This window comes from Giraffa tippelskirchi, chromosome 3, assembly GCF_054371585.1.
Source record: "Giraffa tippelskirchi isolate mGirTip1 chromosome 3, T2T-mGirTip1v1.2.pri, whole genome shotgun sequence".
In the NCBI taxonomy this organism is placed as follows: Eukaryota; Metazoa; Chordata; class Mammalia; order Artiodactyla; family Giraffidae; genus Giraffa; species Giraffa tippelskirchi.
The window spans coordinates 157,238,174-157,258,614 of record NC_137277.1 but is presented as its reverse complement, the minus strand read 5'-3'; the positions used below and the strand labels follow the sequence as shown (position 1 = coordinate 157,258,614).

Below are 20,441 nucleotides of genomic sequence, written 5' to 3'. Positions count from 1 at the left end.
AGGACCTCATGTGGTCAATTGCTTTATGTCTATGGTATCTTCATCTTCAAAAGCTGCCTGGCCTTGGGGACTTCCTGGCAATCCAGTAGTTTAGACTCTGCACTTCCAATGCAGGGTGTGTGCATTGGATCCCTGGTCAGGATCTAAGATCCCACCTGCCATGCAATGTAGTCGGAAACAAATAAACAAATAAAACCAACATCAGAGAAATAAAATAATAAAACAGTAATGTTCTCTTTAAAAAAGAGAGTTGCCTGACATCAATGCATTTTTTTTTATGTATTAAGAAATCTTCACTAAATAATCTTCATGATGTTGGGATAAAAAACACTCAAGCAAAGAGACAGACTACTTTTGGATGCACTTAGAAAGTTAATCAGATGACCTGAGAATTTGGAAACAGTAATGGCTTAATGATTTCCTTTAGATTCAAGCAGAGACACTGCAGTTGAACTAGATGTTCTCAAAGATAAATTTAAAAATTCAGAAAAATGGCTGTACCTTCTCTAACTGAAAAGAACTGCTGGGAAATCTTTAAGGAAACCCCTAGAAGTTCTCCTCTTTAGACTTCTAGATATATATGTCAACTAGTAGCTAAAGTGATAATTAGGAAAAGGTTCAAATATTACAGTATGTTGGCAAAAAGAATGTGAACAAAAGAAAGATGAAAAAGAAAGTTGCCAGAACAAAAAATAAAGATATATTTATCATCTTCATCCCAGGATGAAGAGATATAAATTTTACATGATTACTAATATCATGAGAGGTGACATAATTCTTATCGTTCATCTTAAAATCAAGCTAAGGAATGTTGGCCCTAATGTAAAATCACATTTCTTTATAAACTTTCTTTTTTGACTATGCTAATAATGTTCTTCAACTTCATCATGTAACAAGAACATATGGAAAGGTATAAAGTGTGGAGTTTTCAGCTCCCATTTTATTGATTCATTTAACCATGAGTATTTAAACAGGGAATGTCCTCTTGTTCTACTAGTATTTGGAAAGGCTACAGGAGTTGCTGCCTGAGGATACAATAGCTTACTTACCCTTAGTGGAACAGGAAGAGGAATTTATTGACTAAGCTTGTACTAGGAATCATAAGTCCATAAGCAAGAGTGCTGTCATGGAAAATCTTTGTGCTCTCCCATTATTCAAAACCATCTCCTCCTGCTTCAGGGTTAATTTTGGTTGTTGGTAAGGTAAGTAATCTACATAGACATGTATATGAGTATCTATTCTTCCTTAACAGTCCGTCTTGTTGATCTAAAATCATAGTTTATATATATACATATATAAACACACACATATATTCTCTATTAGTACTTAACATTCTACATCTAGTAGCTTTCCTGTTTAAGTCCTTTGAGTAAATTAAAATGCAAGTAAGATGGGAGGACAACATTGTAAGCCATTATCAGTATTTTATAATTAAGTCTAGTTACTTTTTCAAATTTCTCCTTTAGGTTAGTTTTTCATAAGAAAGACAAACATAATATCTTATTTGAGAGAAGAGCTGAGACATTATGCAGTGGCAGAGAGGGCAGAGAATAGAAATGCTGAAGTCAAAATCTACATGTGGAATAATGAAAAGGTGTTAGATTCAGGGAGTCATACGCCAGTGGCTGTGTTTATGCACGGGAAGGACTTTAAACTTCCCTGGTCCTGTTTTCTCACCTGAAAAATGGGAGTCATAATTTTTAATAATAATACTTATCTTGAAAGGTCATATGAATAAATAAAACTTAAAATATTCTAGTCCGTGGCATATGGTAGGTTTACAATACATGTTAGCTTCCTTGCTATTTCTCAGTTTTCCTAAGAGAAGTAACATATTCATCTGTGAAATAGAGTGGACTTTATAATTAAGTTCTAGGGTTAGTGAAAAGTGAAAAAAAGATAAAAGCCCAAGTTGATATGCCTTCAACTGGCACACAGGGTCATTGTAATTAACTTATTTACTATAATATTATGTCATTATATTTTTTATTATTCTATCATCATTATTATTTTGTTTGTATAGAGTGTGTGCATGCTAAGTTTCTTCAGTCATGTCCGATTCTGTGTCACCCTACAGACTACAGCCAGAATACTATAGGCTCCTCTGTCCATGCAAAAATACTGGAGTGGGTTGCCATGCCCTCCTCCAGGGATCGTCCCAACCGAGGGATCGAACCTGCATCTCTTATGTCTCCTGGATTGGCAGGCAGGTTCTTTACCTTAGCGCTACCTGGGAAGCCCTGTTTGTGTAGAGTAAAAAAATTTTTTTAAAGTAGCATCTCATATAATCTAAATAGATAAATGAGTGCATTAATAAACACATATAAACAGACAAAAACCATTTTGTGTAACATATATGTTCACACATATGCACGTGTATGTGAGACATCTGCCTGAATTTAATAGGCTTCTCCAGGTCTTATTGATTTGGGGAATGTGAATACATTTTGTTTGTTTTCTTCCAGTTGTCTTATGAAAAATGAAGATTCAAAATCCAAATGTCTCAAACGCTGGTGTATTGAACTTAGTTGTAAAAAAGATACAGAGTTACAGCCAAACATCAAAAATTGTTCATAGTACAAAAAAAAAAAAAGCATTTTCTCTGTCCACTACTTGACCTATGAAATGGAAAAATGCCCATCAGTGTTAAGGATGTATGCCAAAGGGGATAAAAAATTGAGAACTCTTCATATTTACTATGTGAAAGTGTCCAGGTAATAAATCAGTGCTGATGGATTTGCACCATCATACAGAGACATGCCATTTTAGTTAAAAGGATTTAGGGTGATTCTTAGCCCTAGAAACTTTAATCCTATGGCTAATATTGAGAGTAACAATTATCTGAAGATTAAAAAAACTCTCATTAAGCACATCTTTAAATAGAAAGTAGGCATTAAGCATGTGCTTTTGTTTGTTTCCTAAGAAGAGAGATTTGTATAATATTTTTTGAAAATACGACAGTTAACAATTCATCTATTTAACAATTTAAAATTTCACTGAGTTAACAAGGTAAAATTTCCTAGGAATAATATAATGATTTTAATTTAAACAATAAATATGAGAAATGCAGCACATGCAATAAGACAAAGGTTCAAATTTTTATCGTTCAGTTGAAAAGTAAATTTTAGGACATGGTGTATGTAAATATCCATTTAGTAGTGTATTTGATATATTTGCTGACATTTGCCTTCTCTATAACCCCTGGGATTTGAGTCCAAGTTAATCATACAGTGTCCCAGTGATTATGGCCACAAATTAAACTTGACTCTCTTCATCACCCTTACATAGTTCCCCACCAGGAACAAGCTCCATATCACCTGCCAGTTTATAGCCCACCTCATTCTATCTTTGTCCTACTGACAATAAATCCCCTCACCAGTTAATTGAACACATGTACTCAGTGCTGCTTCCTGAAGATCCTCAAAGCCAGGCTTTGATGGACAGTTTAGAAAGTGGCACAATAAAATAACAAAAGCCTTTTAACTGAGAGCACTGCTTTGTTCTACTTAGAACGGTTAAGGTCACTCCAGCTCATTCTGATCATGGGGATCTTAATTTTTACTCAGCCAATTTACTTGCAGCTGTCATTTTTTCCATATTAAAAGTTCAGCTCTTCAAGTGTGGGGAATTGAGGAGATGGTTGTGTGGGGAATGAGAAGAGCTTGTTACAAACTAAAAATGGCAAAAACAAGTAAAATCTGGCTTGGCTCTCTAGTACAAAAAGTTATTTTCAAAGCCTATAAATTATGACATAGTGATTAACATGTAATTTAAATATATTTAAACAACAATTATATCACATTTCCAGCCCAGCTAATTGGCCTCACAGATGTTCCCTTGTAGATGCATTGCCCTTCCAGGGAGATATGAATGAGGTGCTTTTTATCATGGAAAACAGAAAAAAAAGCAAATGGAAAAAATGGAAACAGAAACATAAAAAGCAGCCAGTAACCCTAAAAACAATGAACACTAAGGGAACTTTGCTTAGCATTTTTTCCCATTTTAATGGTGAAAACTAGGAAGAACATGAAGATACTCTTATTACTGTGATGGTATCTGGCAGTGTGTCCAGAAGCAGAGTTGGCAGGTTGCTGATGGAAAGACTTATTAATGCACGACAGCAGATGCATTCAAATAAAGCATGGCCACACTTCCTGTCTTGGAAAACACTATCTGCAAGAGGTCTAGTTATTTTTAATATGACGCCTTTACAATTGAAGATGGCCTAGCCCAGATAATGAATATAGATAATAAAGTATTTCCTGATGAAGAATGACTTGTAAGTTATTCTTTTGATCATTTATTTCTCAAGTTTTATAAAATACTGAACATGTAGCAGGCAGTGCTATTTTTTTCAGCCACAATTCAAACATTACCCAGTATAACAACTGTTGCAAATAAGAGGTCAAAGGAACACTGGTGATTATGAATACTTTGAAATACTTTGCCTTTTAATATATAATCATAGAATTGAAATAAATTCACTCCAGCCTCACTTTACTCTTGTTTTTTTCTTTCAACAATCTCAGGAAATTTTTGATCATATAGTGTAAACTGGGAAAGGCCACTGGCCTTTCCTAGTATATCATGATATCTCCAGTATCTAACATATCCCTATGCTTTTATCATAGAAATTTAACAAATACTTACTAAGTGCTTGCCAAATAATTCAAGTTTAATGAAAGGGTAAAGCCAAGATTTGTAATATGATAAAGTTCCAGCAGGCGGGTATCATCGTCATCATATTTTTGTACCAGCTCTCTATTTTACATATCACTGGATTATATGGAAAATTTCTTTCTCAAATTTATGAACAAATGAATTAGATTTCATAACTTTCTGAAAGATAGCAAAATATATTTCAGGTGATGTGGAAGACAGGTAAGCATTTAAAAATGCTTCTTTGATGAGAAGCCTTGGCAGTTTGATTGCTTGACTTTAAAAATCTGATTTAGCAGGTGTGAACATTTAAATTTTGTATATCCTCTACATTTGTATAATAGTGCAGAGCTTACAAAGTTTATTTATATGTAAAATATCTTATTTCTCCATTAAGAATAGGTATCTTCATTAAGAATAAGGTAGAGAGGCCAAGGATGAAAATGAGATATTTCATGATTGACCACATCACCATAATTGGGACTGGAGCTCAGTCTCAACAACACCATACAACAATCTGTCTATTCTACAAAGCTCCTCCTATGCATTGCATAACAAATATATACAAGTTTCCATGTTATAATCTTCAGTGTGTTGTTAGTTATGTTACTAGAGAAAGAAAGAGGTAAACATTTTCTATACCATCATGTACGTGACTCAGTTATGGGCAGAGTTAAAATCTAAACTCAGTATAGGTGCTCAGAGCTTGTTCCCTCAAGTTCAGAAGACTCAGTTAAGGAAAATTCTGTTATCTAGTTGCTATTAATTTGTATTGAACAGTTAATCTCTGTGGGACCATATTCTTAGGTTGTTCTGTCAATCTATAAATTATAAAAACATCGACCTGGAATCAGATTTAGCTCTGTTTTATAGACGTTTCAAGATGTTGTCTTTGAAGTTTATTTTAGTCATCTCTGTTCACTTAAAGCCAGAAGGTATAGAATGAAAGGTTCACAAAACCAACTGTTTTTATCTTCATTATTCATTATTTCAAGTGCCTCGAAAAGTGCCTTGTGCATACACAGATAGTGGTTTCTTAAGAAATGTGTTTAATAGATGATTGGTATTTTTCAATCATTTTGAAACAGAAGTGGCATTCATATATCTCCTGTACTTAGCCTAAAGAAAGTTATCTTTAATATTTTATCATATTTTTATATTGACTTTTATTTAACCCATAGGTTAGAGTTATAAGCCATAAGAATATGTCTTTTTGGCTTTTTTTTCTCATTGCAATCTAATTTCAACTGATTCTAAATACATAAAAGTAATGTTTGTAAAGCATGTTTCTAGGAAAGAAACCAATTTTTCAAGATTTTCTGCTGTTAGTTCACTTAAAAAAAGACTAATGAGAAAATATTATTTACCCTTTCTATAAGAAAAGGTTGAGAAGCTGACCCTTAGCTGAAGTGGTAAAAAATAGATGTAATTTGATAACAAAAATTATTCCCAGAAAATTGCAATCTACTTCTCTCTCTTTTTAGATAAGCTTCTTATAGGAAAAAAGCTAATGCGGTGATATGTGATCATTCCAGTCATCTAAAGTATAACAAAGGAAAGCATTCCTTGTTTATAACTCTAGTTTATTATTTACTGCTTTTCTCTTTCTTCCAGGGTTCATCAGAAGAATATTTATTGTCAACATAATTTTTAATGCATTTAAAATTTTTCTTTTTAATTTTCCTTTACAGGGATTGAATTATATATAATATCCTCAAAATATATAAATAAACTTTCTTGAGATCAGAGTACATAAAATTTTACTGTTTAGCAAACATCACTGTTGTGCATGTGTTCCCTTTTGGTTCATACAATTCATGTGGCTTTTCTTTTTCTTTTCTTTTTTTTCCATTCATATCACCCCTTATTATATCCATCATTCCATTTTTCTTTCCTATTAGAGTGAAATTGGACACAGCCCTCCTCCTGCCTACACCCCTATGTCAGGAGTAAGTATTTCACAATCAACCTTCATCTTTTAGGATTTTTGGTCTTTGCCTATCATATTTCCTCTCTCTCGTCTCACCATAATTTCCTCATTTTGCCTTTGCCAACAGTGAGTTAAGGATTTACTGTAGCTTGTGTAGCTGCCTATGTAGATGTTTTATCTCGTAGATAATCCAGAGCTGAGATATTATGCATCTACAGTAGCTTTTGATTTTCATCTGAAAAATTTACCTGGGCTCATACATTATGTTTCTGGGTGAGGAGGTTATCTTTATTTCCATGATTATAGGTCTCGTGCTAAAAAGTCAGAATTTCAGTGATGATTTTCCAGTTACATACTATAAACTCAAAATTATAGTAACAACAGACTAGAAGGCAATAAGGAACTATCATTATTCAAATTTCATCACTGTGCTTCTGTTTATAATGGCAACTGCCTATAGTTAATGACATTGCCATTTGTCTTGAAAATTCACTTTGAATTTTTACATTAAAAATAGGCAGTTGTGGGAAAGAATGTGAAATACTTTTTATTAGACCATATGTTAGGTGGTTAGTAAAATTAAAACATATATTTCCAAATTGTCTTCCCACAATTGATTTACTTTATAGGACAAAATTGGAATTTTAGGTGTTTCTAGTCGATAACTCAGACTCATTAACTATTAGGGGGGAAAAAAACACTTAACAAACTCTGACTTTGCTCTGAAAGACAAACTTCTGTATTCTTTTGTTTATTAAAATCCATATTTTTGATTGCTATTCCTCCCAATAACTTTGGTCCAAATGTGTTTCTACTATTGACAGAACCAGTTTGTCTACCGAGATGGGGGTTTCGCTGCAGAACAAGGAGTGCCCATGCCCTACAGGGCCACCACCAGCACAATCCCAGAAGCCCCCATTGCTCAGGGGGCTACCGCAGAGATTTTTGATGACTCCTGCTGTAATGGCACCTTACGCAAGTCCGTGGCACCCCATGTCCAAGAGGACAGCAGCACCCAGAGATACAGCGCTGACCCCACAGTGTTCGCCCCAGAACGGAGCCCACGAGGAGAGCTGGACGAAGAAGGTTACATGACTCCTATGCGAGACAAACCCAAACAAGGTACAAGCAGAATGCTCAGAAATGATTGCCATTTGACATTTACTTTCATCAACATAAGCAAAGTCTAGAAGTGAAATTGCCAAACCATTTGCCTGTGTAACATTTGTGACCCACAAAAGGCCTAGACACTGCTACTCCTAGTAGGCTATCTGAATTAACAGCATCCACATCATGTAAGGGCTTTTTTAGAAACTAGATCTCAGACCCCACTTGATTAGGAATCTGCATTTTAACAAGATCCCCAGGAGACTTTTATGCACAATTAAGCTTGAGAAGCACTGATATAAACATAACTTTATTGGAATATTTAAATGAGGTAGCATATCACAAGATTTCAGAACCCTTGCTCCACTGGTGATCATAAAAACTGGTATTATTGGTAAAAGTGTCCAAAGCTTTTGATGGCACCAATAAAAGATTTGATTGATGCATTAAAATGGTGTCATTTAAATGACCCAGCTTATTATAGGAAATTATGACTTCTGATAGGGTACATTTCAAAAATTAAAGTTCTGGCCATCCATATACTTATATGTATACCATCACATCTTGAAAATATTCATAGTTTATGGTTTTAGGAATCACAGCAATTACTTTACAAAGTTAGTAGTAGGAATGTTAAATATCCAAATAAATTTCAATTTTGAAAAAATCCTCTTTCCTTCTGTGTTAACAGCATCAGAAAAAAGAGAAGATGGATGACTGTTATTAAAAACTGATGACTATGTCCCAGAGTCTTCGGTGTCACAGTAAATTATATTGTAAGACTCTGTATGAAGTACTCTTGCCTGGGAAACCCCATGGACGGAGGAGCCTGGTAGGCTGCAGCCCATGGGGTCGCGAAGAGTCAGACACGACTGAGCGACTCCACTTTCACTTTTCACTTTCATGCACTGGAGAAGGAAATGGCAACCCACTCCAATATTCTTGCCTGGAGAATCCCAGGGACGAAGGAGCCTGGTGGGCTGCTGTCTTTGGAGTCGCACAGAGTCGGACACGACTGAAGTGACTTAGCAGCAGCAGCAGCAGCACGAAGGTCCTTTACCTCCCTTAATATGTAGCTATATTCACTTTTGTAATATGCAATTAAGGCATCACTAAGTACATATTATCAATAACCTATTAAAATATATCTACTTCCACATGTATGAAAGTATTACTGTAATGAAGAATTGGATGTTTGAGTAGCCCAGTAGTGACACAAATGTAGGTTTTGGGAAGATTTGGCAGATCCTTCAGAAAGTGGAACGTTCCCTGGGAAGATTCTCAACTCAACCATAAAACTGTTCCTGTCTACAGAACCACAAGGCTATACAAATTTGCATTAGGACGATAGATAAGCAGATTGCATTGAGAAAATGTACCTTGAACCTTCCAAGAGAAAAGCAAGTCAGTCTGTGTAAACTCACAATAGGTAGATCATCCCCAGATTTTATCTCTGTGTACTAAGAAACCCACGTTTCTATAGAAGGTTATTTTATTCTAGCCCAGTTCTCAGAGAGCAGATAATTTTAGTATAGACATATCTATATTTTCAATGGAGAAGGTTCAGGAATCTGGTAAGAGAAATCCAATTCTGACTCCCTTATAGGTTTTTTTTAATATATGTTTCTTAAAATGACAGTAGCTTTGAGACCCATTCAAATTACAACTTGTGATGAAGTGTGAAGTTCAACCTACTCCTATAAGGGCAACAGTGAAAACCATGCCATAGAACAAGAAGATCCTTCAACATGAGTTAGGGAATTTGAATTCTAGTTCAACACTAATTGTATCCTTCATACATCATTTAATCTCAATTTTCTGTCTATAAAGCTGGAAAAATACAGCTTGCATGTCTTTTTCACAGGATCGTTGTGAGGATGAAGTGATAGTGCCTTGTAAGATACTGAACTGTAATCTGTGAATTTGATGGTAGGATGTTCATTATTATTATTACTTTTTGCTCAGTACTCAGTCATGTCCAACTCTTTGTGACCCCACGGACTGTAGCCCATCAGGCTCCTCTGTCCATGGGATTTTTCATTACTGTCTCTTGCACATGATGCTAAATAGTTAACTATATCCAACAACTCTATATCCAGGGAAAAATAACCCTGGATTGATAAGATTTGTCTTTCTCTGTGTCAAGTTTAGTATGGGGGATAGGAAGTTTGTTTCAAAATGGTAGTATCTCAACAAACAGGCCCTCTTCCTACCCTGACACCAAAATAGGAATAGCTAATGTGTCATTTTTGTGCATATATTTAAAAAGAGGATATGCTACATATGTGTAGATATGTCTACAGATAGTCTACACTATAAACAGAGGGGTAGAATTAAACTTGAAGGAAGCAGTATTAATTAGCAGCATTTAAAAAAAATTATAGGGCAATACATATTATAGATAAATTTATTATATTGAATCACACAAAATAGCCGCTCTAAGACTGGTTTCAACCTATAAAACAGCAATTTCATATGATTCAAACTAATAGTTTGCTATCTTATGATTATGATTAGCCATTGGAAATAAATGTTACAATTATATGTTAAGTTTGTATACTATCAAGCAAGTCAATTTAAAAGCATGTTAGCTATTTATCTGATTTGATTAGTTGAGTCTTTTCCTTAGATGTTTTCTTTCCTGTGTGTTTATCTTTCTGAGGGAACATCTATAATCAAACCCTTATTATTTAGGCAGACATTCCTAGCAAATACATAGAATAAGAAATATTATTCTTTCACTTCATTCATTTATTATGGCATGGAGTTAATCTTGATTTTCCAATACTATTTTTAAAATTCTCACTTCTTCACAGATAAAGGCTATTTAATCCTGATAGGTTGTTTTATTTTCTAACAGAAATGACTAACTTCTAAAAAACAGAAGCATTTAAACAACCGGCCACATGTGTAGGAGTGTGAGTCGCTCAGTCGTTTCTGACCATTTGCGACCCCGTGGACTGTACCCCGACAGGGTCCTCTGTCCAGGGACCTCTCCTGGCAAAGATACTGGAGTGGGTTGCCATGTTCCTTCTCCAATATGTAGGAGAGACAAATATAATTAGAAGGAAAGAAGAACAGTCTAGGGTTCAGGAACTCTGACGTTGGCCCTGTTGGTGCCTTGTTTTGTCACTAACATTTTTTGCCCACTTACTCCTCTTTCCTATGACAGTTGTAATCAACAAAATAGTTTTGGGGAAAATTCATGAAACCTGTGGCTTTATTGTTCTGGAAAAGGAAACTAACCGTCCTGTATAACCATGGCCGGAATTACATTTTCCAGAAAGTAGATGTTAACTGATACTTTTGTATTCCATCAGAATACCTGAACCCTGTCGAGGAGAACCCTTTCGTTTCTCGGAGGAAAAATGGAGACCTTCAGGCTTTGGATAATCCCGAATACCACAGCGCTTCCAGTGGTCCACCCAAGGCAGAGGATGAGTATGTGAACGAGCCGCTGTACCTCAACACCTTTGCCAACGCCTTGGGGAAGGCCGAGTACCTGAAGAACAGCGTACTGTCTGTGCCAGAGAAGGCCAAGAAAGCATTCGACAACCCTGACTACTGGAACCACAGCCTGCCACCTCGGAGCACCCTTCAGCACCCAGACTACCTGCAGGAGTACAGCACAAAATATTTTTATAAACAAAATGGACGGATCCGGCCTATCGTGGCAGAGAATCCCGAATACCTCTCTGAGTTCTCGCTGAAGCCAGGCACTGTGCTGCCTCCGCCGCCCTACAGACACCGGAATACTGTGGTGTGAGCTCTGCAGTGGTTTCCAGATGGAGAGACACGCCCACTCCAATTTCCCGCCGCCTCTCTTTCTCTTGTTTTCTTCCTTCTCCTCCCAAGGCCAGTAGTTTTGACACTTCCCAGTGGAAGCTGTAGAGATGCAATGCTAATTTTGTGCTTATCTAACTTGAACATTAGAAGGAAGGACTGAAAGAGAAAGAGAGGAGGAACCACACTGTTTCTTCATTTCTCTGTATGGGTTGGCCAGGAGACTGGAACAGCTAGAAAAGGACATGCAAAGAGGAGGCAATACAGACTGCTGTCAAACTAATTCTCAACGTTTCCCCCCGCCCCATTTTTTTTCTTTTTATTCCTTCCTTCCTTTCTTTCAAAGCAGATGCTTGAAAGATCCAAGCTATCTGTTCCTATCTGCAGGAACTGATCCATATGTTTTCAGCATCCCTGGTAATCCTAATGACGTTTTCAGTAGAACAAAACGATAACCTTTTCTATAATGTATCATAGTAACTTAAGATTGAAAATCCAAACTCTTTCTCCACCAGTCTTGACAAACAAGAATGGCCAACTCAGCTTTCATGATTTTTGAATCTTCATCCAAGTTATAACCAGTAATTACGTTTGGGGAGCTTTTTTGTTTTATCACTTCGTTTTGCTTTGATCTGTCTCTTTATATTACTTTCTCCCTTATCCTCAGCTTTAATTTGTAATTGCAAAGATTTTTACATCAAACCTTCTTAGGTGTTGCTATAAATTGAAAGAATTGTAAAAAGAGATATTTTAATATGGTGAAATGGCCACTATTTTAAATATACAGTCTTTAAAATTAGAAGGGGAGGCCAAGGTATTTGTCAACTATAACATTAAATCTAGCTTTTGTGTTTTACAGTATTGAATATGGACTCTCCTCCCTCCATTTCTTTATATTCTTCAACATTTTCTTCCCCTCTATGAAAGACAGTACTTGACAGGTAGTAATAATGTTAAGAATAGAAGGGAAACTAAGAGACAGTTCTGCGTGGTTCATGAAAACTACTGACACTTTCAGGGGTGGTCCAATGGGGAATCCTTTGAACTGGAAGAAACACACTGGACTGAGTATGTATACCTGGCAGATACTCAGAAATGTAGTTTGCACTTGAGCTGTAATTTTATTTGTTCTCTTTCTGAACTTCATTTTGGATTTTGAATGAAGCAATATGGAAGCAACCAGCAAAATAATGCATTTGAGTACATTTCTTAAAGAGCTAAGATAAAGAAAGACTGTGGAAATGCCAAACCAAGCAAGTTAGGATTTTGGAACAGTATCAGGGGATTATGGTAAAAGAGTCAGCACATGTTCCACATGTAATATCACATTTTCTACATGAGGAAAGTTGTCCAGTTTGTACACTCCATTTGAAGGAATGCAAGTAAGGATTGGCTTAAATTCCATGGAATTTTTAGTATAAGACTCTTATTTATATTAAGTGGAAGGTAACTTTGCACACGAATTGGTATAACAAAAAGAAATAAACATTCACTGCTTACAGATAGATCCTTGGGTTAAAGTTGTAAATAAATGTGAAAAAAATTTCTCATGTAATTATTTTAATATGAAACATACTACCCTTTTGATACTTTATATGATAACTCTTTTTCTTCAAACAGCTCTAGTTTTAGAGCCATCTTTATTGTGTATCATTTTGAAGAATACCTGTTGAGTTAAGATGAGCAATAGAAACAAATGATGGGGTTGAGTTTTCAGAAAAATGGAGGCCTCAGGTCAGGAATTAGAAAAATTGGATATAAATCTGCCCCTTCTAGGAAAATCTGCCCTAACTTATTTGGAATTTTGTAAAAAATATTTCTTTCCAGTGATAAAGTATTGGGAATTTGAATGTATCACCTGGTGGTGGTAGTTTAGTCGCTAAGTCGTGTCCGACTCTTGCGACCCCATGGACTTTAACCCACCAGGCTCCTCCATCCATGAGATTCTCCAAGCAAAAATACTGGAGTGGGTTGCCATTTCCTTCTTCAGAATGTATCACCTAATTGAAAACAGACTAAAAATCTCCATGGGAAAGAGTAGAAAAAAAAATGACAAGAAATCTAGGTTTCTGCCTATTTTGAAAAAGTAAGTTTCTCCACCCATTCAGCTCCCTTATTTTTCAACTCATATTTATTTATAGTCTACTAAAAGCACTGTGTTATGGGAACACCCAGATAAATGCAATACTATCTCTTAACTTTAAAATTTTACAATTAAAATGTATTTGGAATGACATTTAATTTTTTTTTATAATTCAAAGAATACAATTGCATGGACTCTTTTTTGAACAATCATATAAAATCAGCTATTTGTTAAAAGATCTTCTGTGAACTCATCTGGGACATGAGTGAAACATCCCACAAGTTACTGAAGGTAACACACAGGACAGTTTCAGTGTTATCATCCAGACGCAAACTGGTCTAGAAGGGTATTGTATCACTGGCTAAGTGTCATTTCTGGATTCTAACTTAACCATTAAATCAGCAATAGATGAACACTGGAGACATTGGGATTGATTTCTTCCAAAGTTATGAAAAGTGAGGGAAGCTAAAAGAATGAGGTCGAGTAAGGAGGGGTTTTATGTGAGCTCTTACAGTGAAGTTCAAACACGAATTTCCCAGGGGTGAAGACAGAATGATTCAGGCCACAGCCTAAGAGCTCAGAGTTCTTCCACCCAGTCAGAGGAGTCTCCAGGAAAAGCAGTCCCCTCATCATCATTTATGGAAGTTTAGATAGAAGCCTCTTTTTCTAAATAAATATGTACCAACTTATCACTGACAGTATCCTTGTTGGATACTAGAGCTTGACATTTTCTCCTGATTTACGATATTCATATGGTTTTGGGGGGGAAGTGAGAAGCAGAATCACTTAGAGAAGGAAAGAAAAGTATTTTACTGTAAAGGTAATAGAAATATCTTCAGTAAAGGTAGTGCCTCCTTCATCCTGGGAACATAAGACTTTTACATAACAGGTACTAATAGCTGGAGATAGATGCAGGTATAATCCAAAATGACCTAAAATGCTTCACAAGAATCTAATTGTTCCTTTTGAATGATTTCTCTAGTACATACTTGATTTCAATTGTTTTAGAGTTTCTCTCTTGTTTTATTTTTGTCCCCCAGGAAAACACATTTCAAAGTGTATGAGAGAGAGAAAAAAAAAAGTTTATTTGTTCCAAAGAATAACTTAATCAATAGAGTGAAATTTTAAAATGCCAATTAAAGCCTTCAAAGTGCATCGGGATATCAGATTATTGCAGGCTAGTTGTATTAATGCAAATATGCAGAACTAATTAAATAAATTTGAAGAAAATAGTCAAATTACACAGACTGTGTTTTTTTAAAATCATCGAATCTTGTAGCTTATACCTATCTTGGGAAATCTTATATCTGGGTAAGAAAAACTGTATTACTAATTGGTTGTTCAGGGCAGTAGTTCTTAGATAGGTAAGAAAAGATGTCTTCTAAACCAAGGTAGACCCCAAACCACAAAGCATCCTGAACCACAAAGAGGTGCTTAAACTACTGAATAACAGTTGATTTTCCAAATACTAGTGGCACAGTTGAGGAGCAGAGTTCTTTCTCGGGTAATATTCTTGACATGGAATAAAAAATCAATGCAAAACTCAAATCAGATTAAAACGTATAAACTAAAAATTTGAGATTGTTTTCTTAGTAGATCAGGAAGAATGAGTATTTGTAGCTGGAGAGGAGAAATAGTGTTATTTTAAGTGTGTAATGTGTGTGTTAATACCTTGTAAATCAGGACTTGGCATGAAGATCGTGTATATTTCCAATGCCTAGGACAAACCAGAAGGACTGTGAGGTTCCGCTCGTAGATGAAGTTGGAAGGGTTATCAACATGCTTTTTGAAGTGTCAAAAATTTAAAAAAAAAAAAAAAAAGGAAATTGGTTAAGCCTGACAGGGAAGGATGTAAATACATGTTTTTCTAGAGCTAGCTAAACTTTATTTCAAAACTTGAATTATTCATCCATCTATAAATGTTGATTATTTAACTAGTATATGTAGTTCATAAGGTAATAGAAAAGGTGACCATGAAAGCTTGTATATATCTGGGCAGAACCATGATAATGCTGTAAGATGTAGACTTAGTTAGGTTAACAGATGTTAAATGATTTTAATACTATTAAATAAATCAAACTAGGAAACTAATCACAAAAATAATGTAGCAAAATAAAATGCAGAATATGAAAACGTAGGATGGATTTTGTGTAGTAAAAAATTGTTTGTCATTTAAATTTATTATTTGTTAGGTTTAGCTGAAAGTAGGCATATAAAAAGTGAGTTTCACTTATGAAAACTTGCTTTAAAGCATTACAATTATTTTCCCATTCTCTTATTCCTTGACTGCTTGTAAAATGTTTTCTGTGTAAAGAGAAAATTTTCAGATTTGTTTTGCAAAACACCACCTTGTAGAGTTTAACAGGCAAATATGATACAAATGACTTTAGTAAGAAGTTTCAAAATGAAGTGAAGGAAATGAAAATGTTCTATTACCTTATGCAGAGACAAAAGAATGAGTGGCACCATATAGCAAACAAACAAACTGCATTTAATTTGTGACATATCCTTTCTTTTTTCCATGGTACTGTCCCATTTCCAAAAAGAACCCAAGGAATTTATTAACAATATTCTGAGAAATAAATACTAAAGCAAGCTGCTGTATTTCCATTATTTTGGACTCTAGTTAATAACCAGATAATTTTTAATAGGACTGATGAGAAATCCAGGTGGATAAGCTTCTAGTTGTTGAAAAGCCAGAAAAGTAAATCTACTGTTTATGCTAAAGGCAGAGAATTCTGCCGGGCCTCTCAGTATATATAGCCTTTGAAGGACAGTCTTGTACCCATGCAGACACCTAAAGGCAGACTCATATCTCCTGCCATTTGCTTAAGACGGAATAATATTACAGAGATATAGACTGGACATCATTTTAAAGTAACAGTATCAATGGAGACCTTAATGTTGTTTATACCTCTGGGTAGAAGTAATACAATCTTTTCTAATTCCAGAGAAACTTTGCAAGAGTTGTTCTTTCCACAATTGCAAACATGAAGCTGTTGTGGGCACCATGTTGGGTGATGAGCCCTTGTGTTTTTATACAGAAACAATTTTTCACACCATCTGTAAAAAATAAATAAATAAAATTTAGACCCTTGATTCAAGTCCCCTGATTTTACAGAGTTGCAAAACTGTAAGACGTGTCACTTTTGCAGACCCCTGCCTCACCTCTTCAGAGTCAGGTGATCTTTGGGGCACAGAAATGCTTCTCTAAGTCATGAGCTGAAAAGATTCTAAGCCCTAATTTCATGGAGGTATTCACATGCTTACCCTGGAAAATACTCTTTGATAGTCAGCTTTGCAAGTAAGTGATTATCTTGTTAGGAATCACAGAAAAATTCATTGTTCTCTGGACATTATAGGAAAATCCTGGCCTTACTTCTTTTCCTATTGGCATGATTACTCTGTTTTCCTCACTTTCTGCCACCTGAGTTCAAAGTGGCCCTCGTGATGCCGTGCCTGTCTCAAGCCATAGTAGAACTCTGAGGTCCCACATGTTGCTTTGTGAAATACTGATTTAGTCTCTGCCCTCAAACATCTGACTTTTCCATAAAAGGTACTAACAATCTGCACATTTTTAAAATTATTTCTTAAATAAATGACTGCACATAGTATGCTTTATGAAATTAAAATTACACTTTTCCGTGAAGATCGAGTCTCTTACTTTGTCCTTTGTAAGAATTTGAAATGAGTCAGCCTGTGATGAATCTTGAAACACATATGTGCACATACCCTTGGTAGGTTTTAGATTTAATCATTTCATAAAAACTTTACCTTCTAACAAGTTATTTTGCCAGCAAATTAATTTATTGACTTTATTTATCTTACTTTGCTCCTGATTGCAAATATTTTACAGCTGCTATATGTTTTGGTTTTTTGGGTTTTTTTCCATAACGAAGAGTCTTATAAAAGTAAAGGCTATTCAGCTCCGAGAACCACCTGTAACTCTTTACTGGATCGTTCATCGATCTGACAAATATATAATGAACGCGGTTTCACGGAAACGAAAATCCATGTTGTCTAATAATAAATCGCCGTTTTTTTCGCTGCTTTTGCTCTTTCAGGACCCTTTTCTTTCAACGCTCTAAGAATTTTACCTGTATCATCATGAGATGTGGAGATGTGATTATATTTGTTCAAATATACAAATACAAGAAAACAAAATTTCATACCTGTAGGCAATAGCCTAACTTGTCCAAACCACTTTGCCTTTACTGCTATTTTTATCCCTGATGTGTAGTTGTTTTTCCCCAGGCCTGTATCTGTTTTGAAGGAAAGCAAATCATACCTCCTAAGTAATGACATCACCTGATTCTTGAGTATCATTTCCAGATTTTTCAGTTAATGGTGGGGGGTGGGGGTGGAGGGGGGTTGTACCTTTTCCCTAATGTGAGAGTCATTTTCCTGTATATTTCTGGATCTCTCAGGGGCTGGGTGGGGGGAGTGAGGGGGTTACACCATAGCACTCCAAGAATCCTTTGGGATTACTTCAGTAATCAACTGCGGAAGTTATTTTCTAAGTGTAGATATGTAAGCTGTTCTTTTAAAGTAAGGTACTTTGGAATATGTAGCATAAATTGGTACTGCTGTTAAATGGGTCGATTATTAAACTGAGCAGCTGTGTGAGGGCAGCTAACTTTGAATGCACATCTCACTGGCTGGTGTGTCTATATCTCTTATTGTGAGCACCAGGAACTTGAGTTCCTGCAGGTCAAAACTGCATTTTCACACGACCTGACTACTTGTTCATCTTTCTTGAGCACCATTAGAGCAAGGTCAAATGAAAATGAAATTGATCTGCTAGATAATTCAGAGCACAAAAAAATAAATAAGTAATAATAAGTCACATGAAATCCTCTCTCAAGCATTCATCTCATACATGCATCAAAGTAGTTGACTAAGATCAGTTCAGGTGATAAAGGGAGACACTTTACCAAAAAGGCAGAGGCTTAAGGTATTATATACATTTGTATTCATTTCCTTATGTTCTTAACTTGTAAACAGAAAACAAGCCCTCTCTCTTCTGAAGTATCTTCAAAGGACAGGGGTGCAAGAATACCTAGCTGGTAAGCCATTGATGTTTCATTTAAATCCCAGTGTTCAAAGTTAGCTGCCTTTTTGAAATAAACAAACAAAAAATACTACTGTATGTTTGAAAATGTGAATAGTATTTTTATAGCTTGTTAAAGACATAGCTAGTTGCATTTGTAAATAGGGATACTGTTGCTTTGATTTTCTTCTGTGGACATCTTTATTTGGAACATAATTGTCTTTAGGGTTGATTTGTATATAAGTAATTGGCTTGTGATTGTTTCTTTTGGGTTGGAAGTTATCATTCTGACATTACTTGTGATTCTGTGTTCAGCACTATGGTGACGTGTTCAACCTCTGCACTCGCTTACACAATAGGATATGCCAATTGTGTGTGGTGTAATGTTATTTTGATTTTTTTTTCTATTTTATCTATGAAGGATTATGCACTTAACACATACTAACTTTTTTAATGTTAGGTATATTTTTAGTATATTTCCCTTGTTCTTTCCTCCCCTCCAACCCTTCACCCCATCCTCCTTCCCTTCTCCCATTTTCTGTTGTTATTTGAGAATGAGGGACAAACAGTATTTTAAATTTCTGTAATTAGGCTTTTCTGTTAGTTCTCAAGGATCCTCTCTTGGCTCTTGGGAAAGAATTGTACCTGTACAGGCAATTGTAGAATGCGACCTGCTTTGCCTCATTCCGTATTGATCATCCCAGCTGAACAATTTGAAAACTGTTCTGCCTTTTTGTTACATGAATCTGTCAGAAATATATTTTTAATTTAATATAAATGAAATTCAATAAAATATGAAACAAATGTTCTCTTCTGTGTCAGAAATATAAGAAAAGCCAATTGAAGAAGATTTGTTCTAGATTTAATAATCTGAAGATGTGATAATGGGCTTACTTTTGTCCATATTTATGAACCTCATTAATTATTCTTCAGAACCCTTTGGTTGTTTGGAATGTAACACATTCCATATGTTTTTACCATCTAGCACAAAAGCCTATTGATGTGTGCAAACTCATTCATCTGTGCAGACTTAATTCACCGTGGTTGGTTTGTTGCTTTGGGAATTTAAAAAATTATGAAATATTTGGTAAGTTGTATCCAAATAACATTAATATTTTTATGATTTTTTTTTCTTTCTTCCCTCATTTTAGTTTATAAATATGGTGCCAGCAAATCTTTTGTTACAAAGAATATCAAACGCTAGTACCATGCTTGAAGTTAGGGAGAGAAAAAGGGACTATAAACAGTCAATCAACTGAGATGATTTGGGACAAGCCCATGGAAGATGGGAGAATGATTTCCGAGACATTAATGATGTGAATAAGATCCTCTCCGAAAATCTTTTTTTATTCTAACTTGTCTATTTTAATTATTGTCTCTTAATCCTTTATATTCCAAAGTATAAGAACTTTAAGATTCCAATAATTTCTCATTCAACACAATTACTCTTTCAAACTATTTTGGTCATTTGAATACAAATGTCAACTGAAAGGGTGAACAAAAAATATATTTTTTCAATATATTGAAATAGGTTCTCTTAAATTTGTTTAGTTATAAATCTTTAAATATCCTGTTGATTAGACCTCTGCTATTTGCAGGGACGTGAGCACATTCTCTTCCTTGAATATTTTGACCTGTTCTTTTGAGATCATTGTCATTTCACTGTGTTCACAGTGAGATACATCAATTTTTACCCAATGATGGCCTGAGGAAGAGGGAAAAACAACTTGCATTTATTATTGCTTTAATACCTTAAAAAGTAGAGTTGACACTTCCAGTGGCATCATGTGAGTTCATTCACAGTAGTTGTAATACCTACCAATTGTACA

The 20,441-nt window shown here is 35.2% G+C and overlaps 1 protein-coding gene across 2 annotated transcripts in view; it reads left to right on the top strand.

Moving 5' to 3' along the window:
- ERBB4 (erb-b2 receptor tyrosine kinase 4) overlaps nt 1–14,800 on the top strand; it is a 1,244,626-nt gene extending 1,229,826 nt beyond the window's left edge. For both annotated transcript variants that reach the window (XM_081582978.1, XM_081582977.1), the window contains 3 exons: nt 6,561–6,608; nt 7,414–7,711; nt 11,017–14,800. In XM_081582978.1, the coding sequence (XP_081439104.1) occupies nt 6,561–6,608; nt 7,414–7,711; nt 11,017–11,462 (792 nt within the window). In that variant the 3' untranslated portion in view covers nt 11,463–14,800. The remainder of the gene's footprint in view (nt 1–6,560; nt 6,609–7,413; nt 7,712–11,016) is intronic.
- The last annotated feature ends 5,641 nt before the right edge of the window (nt 14,801–20,441 follow it).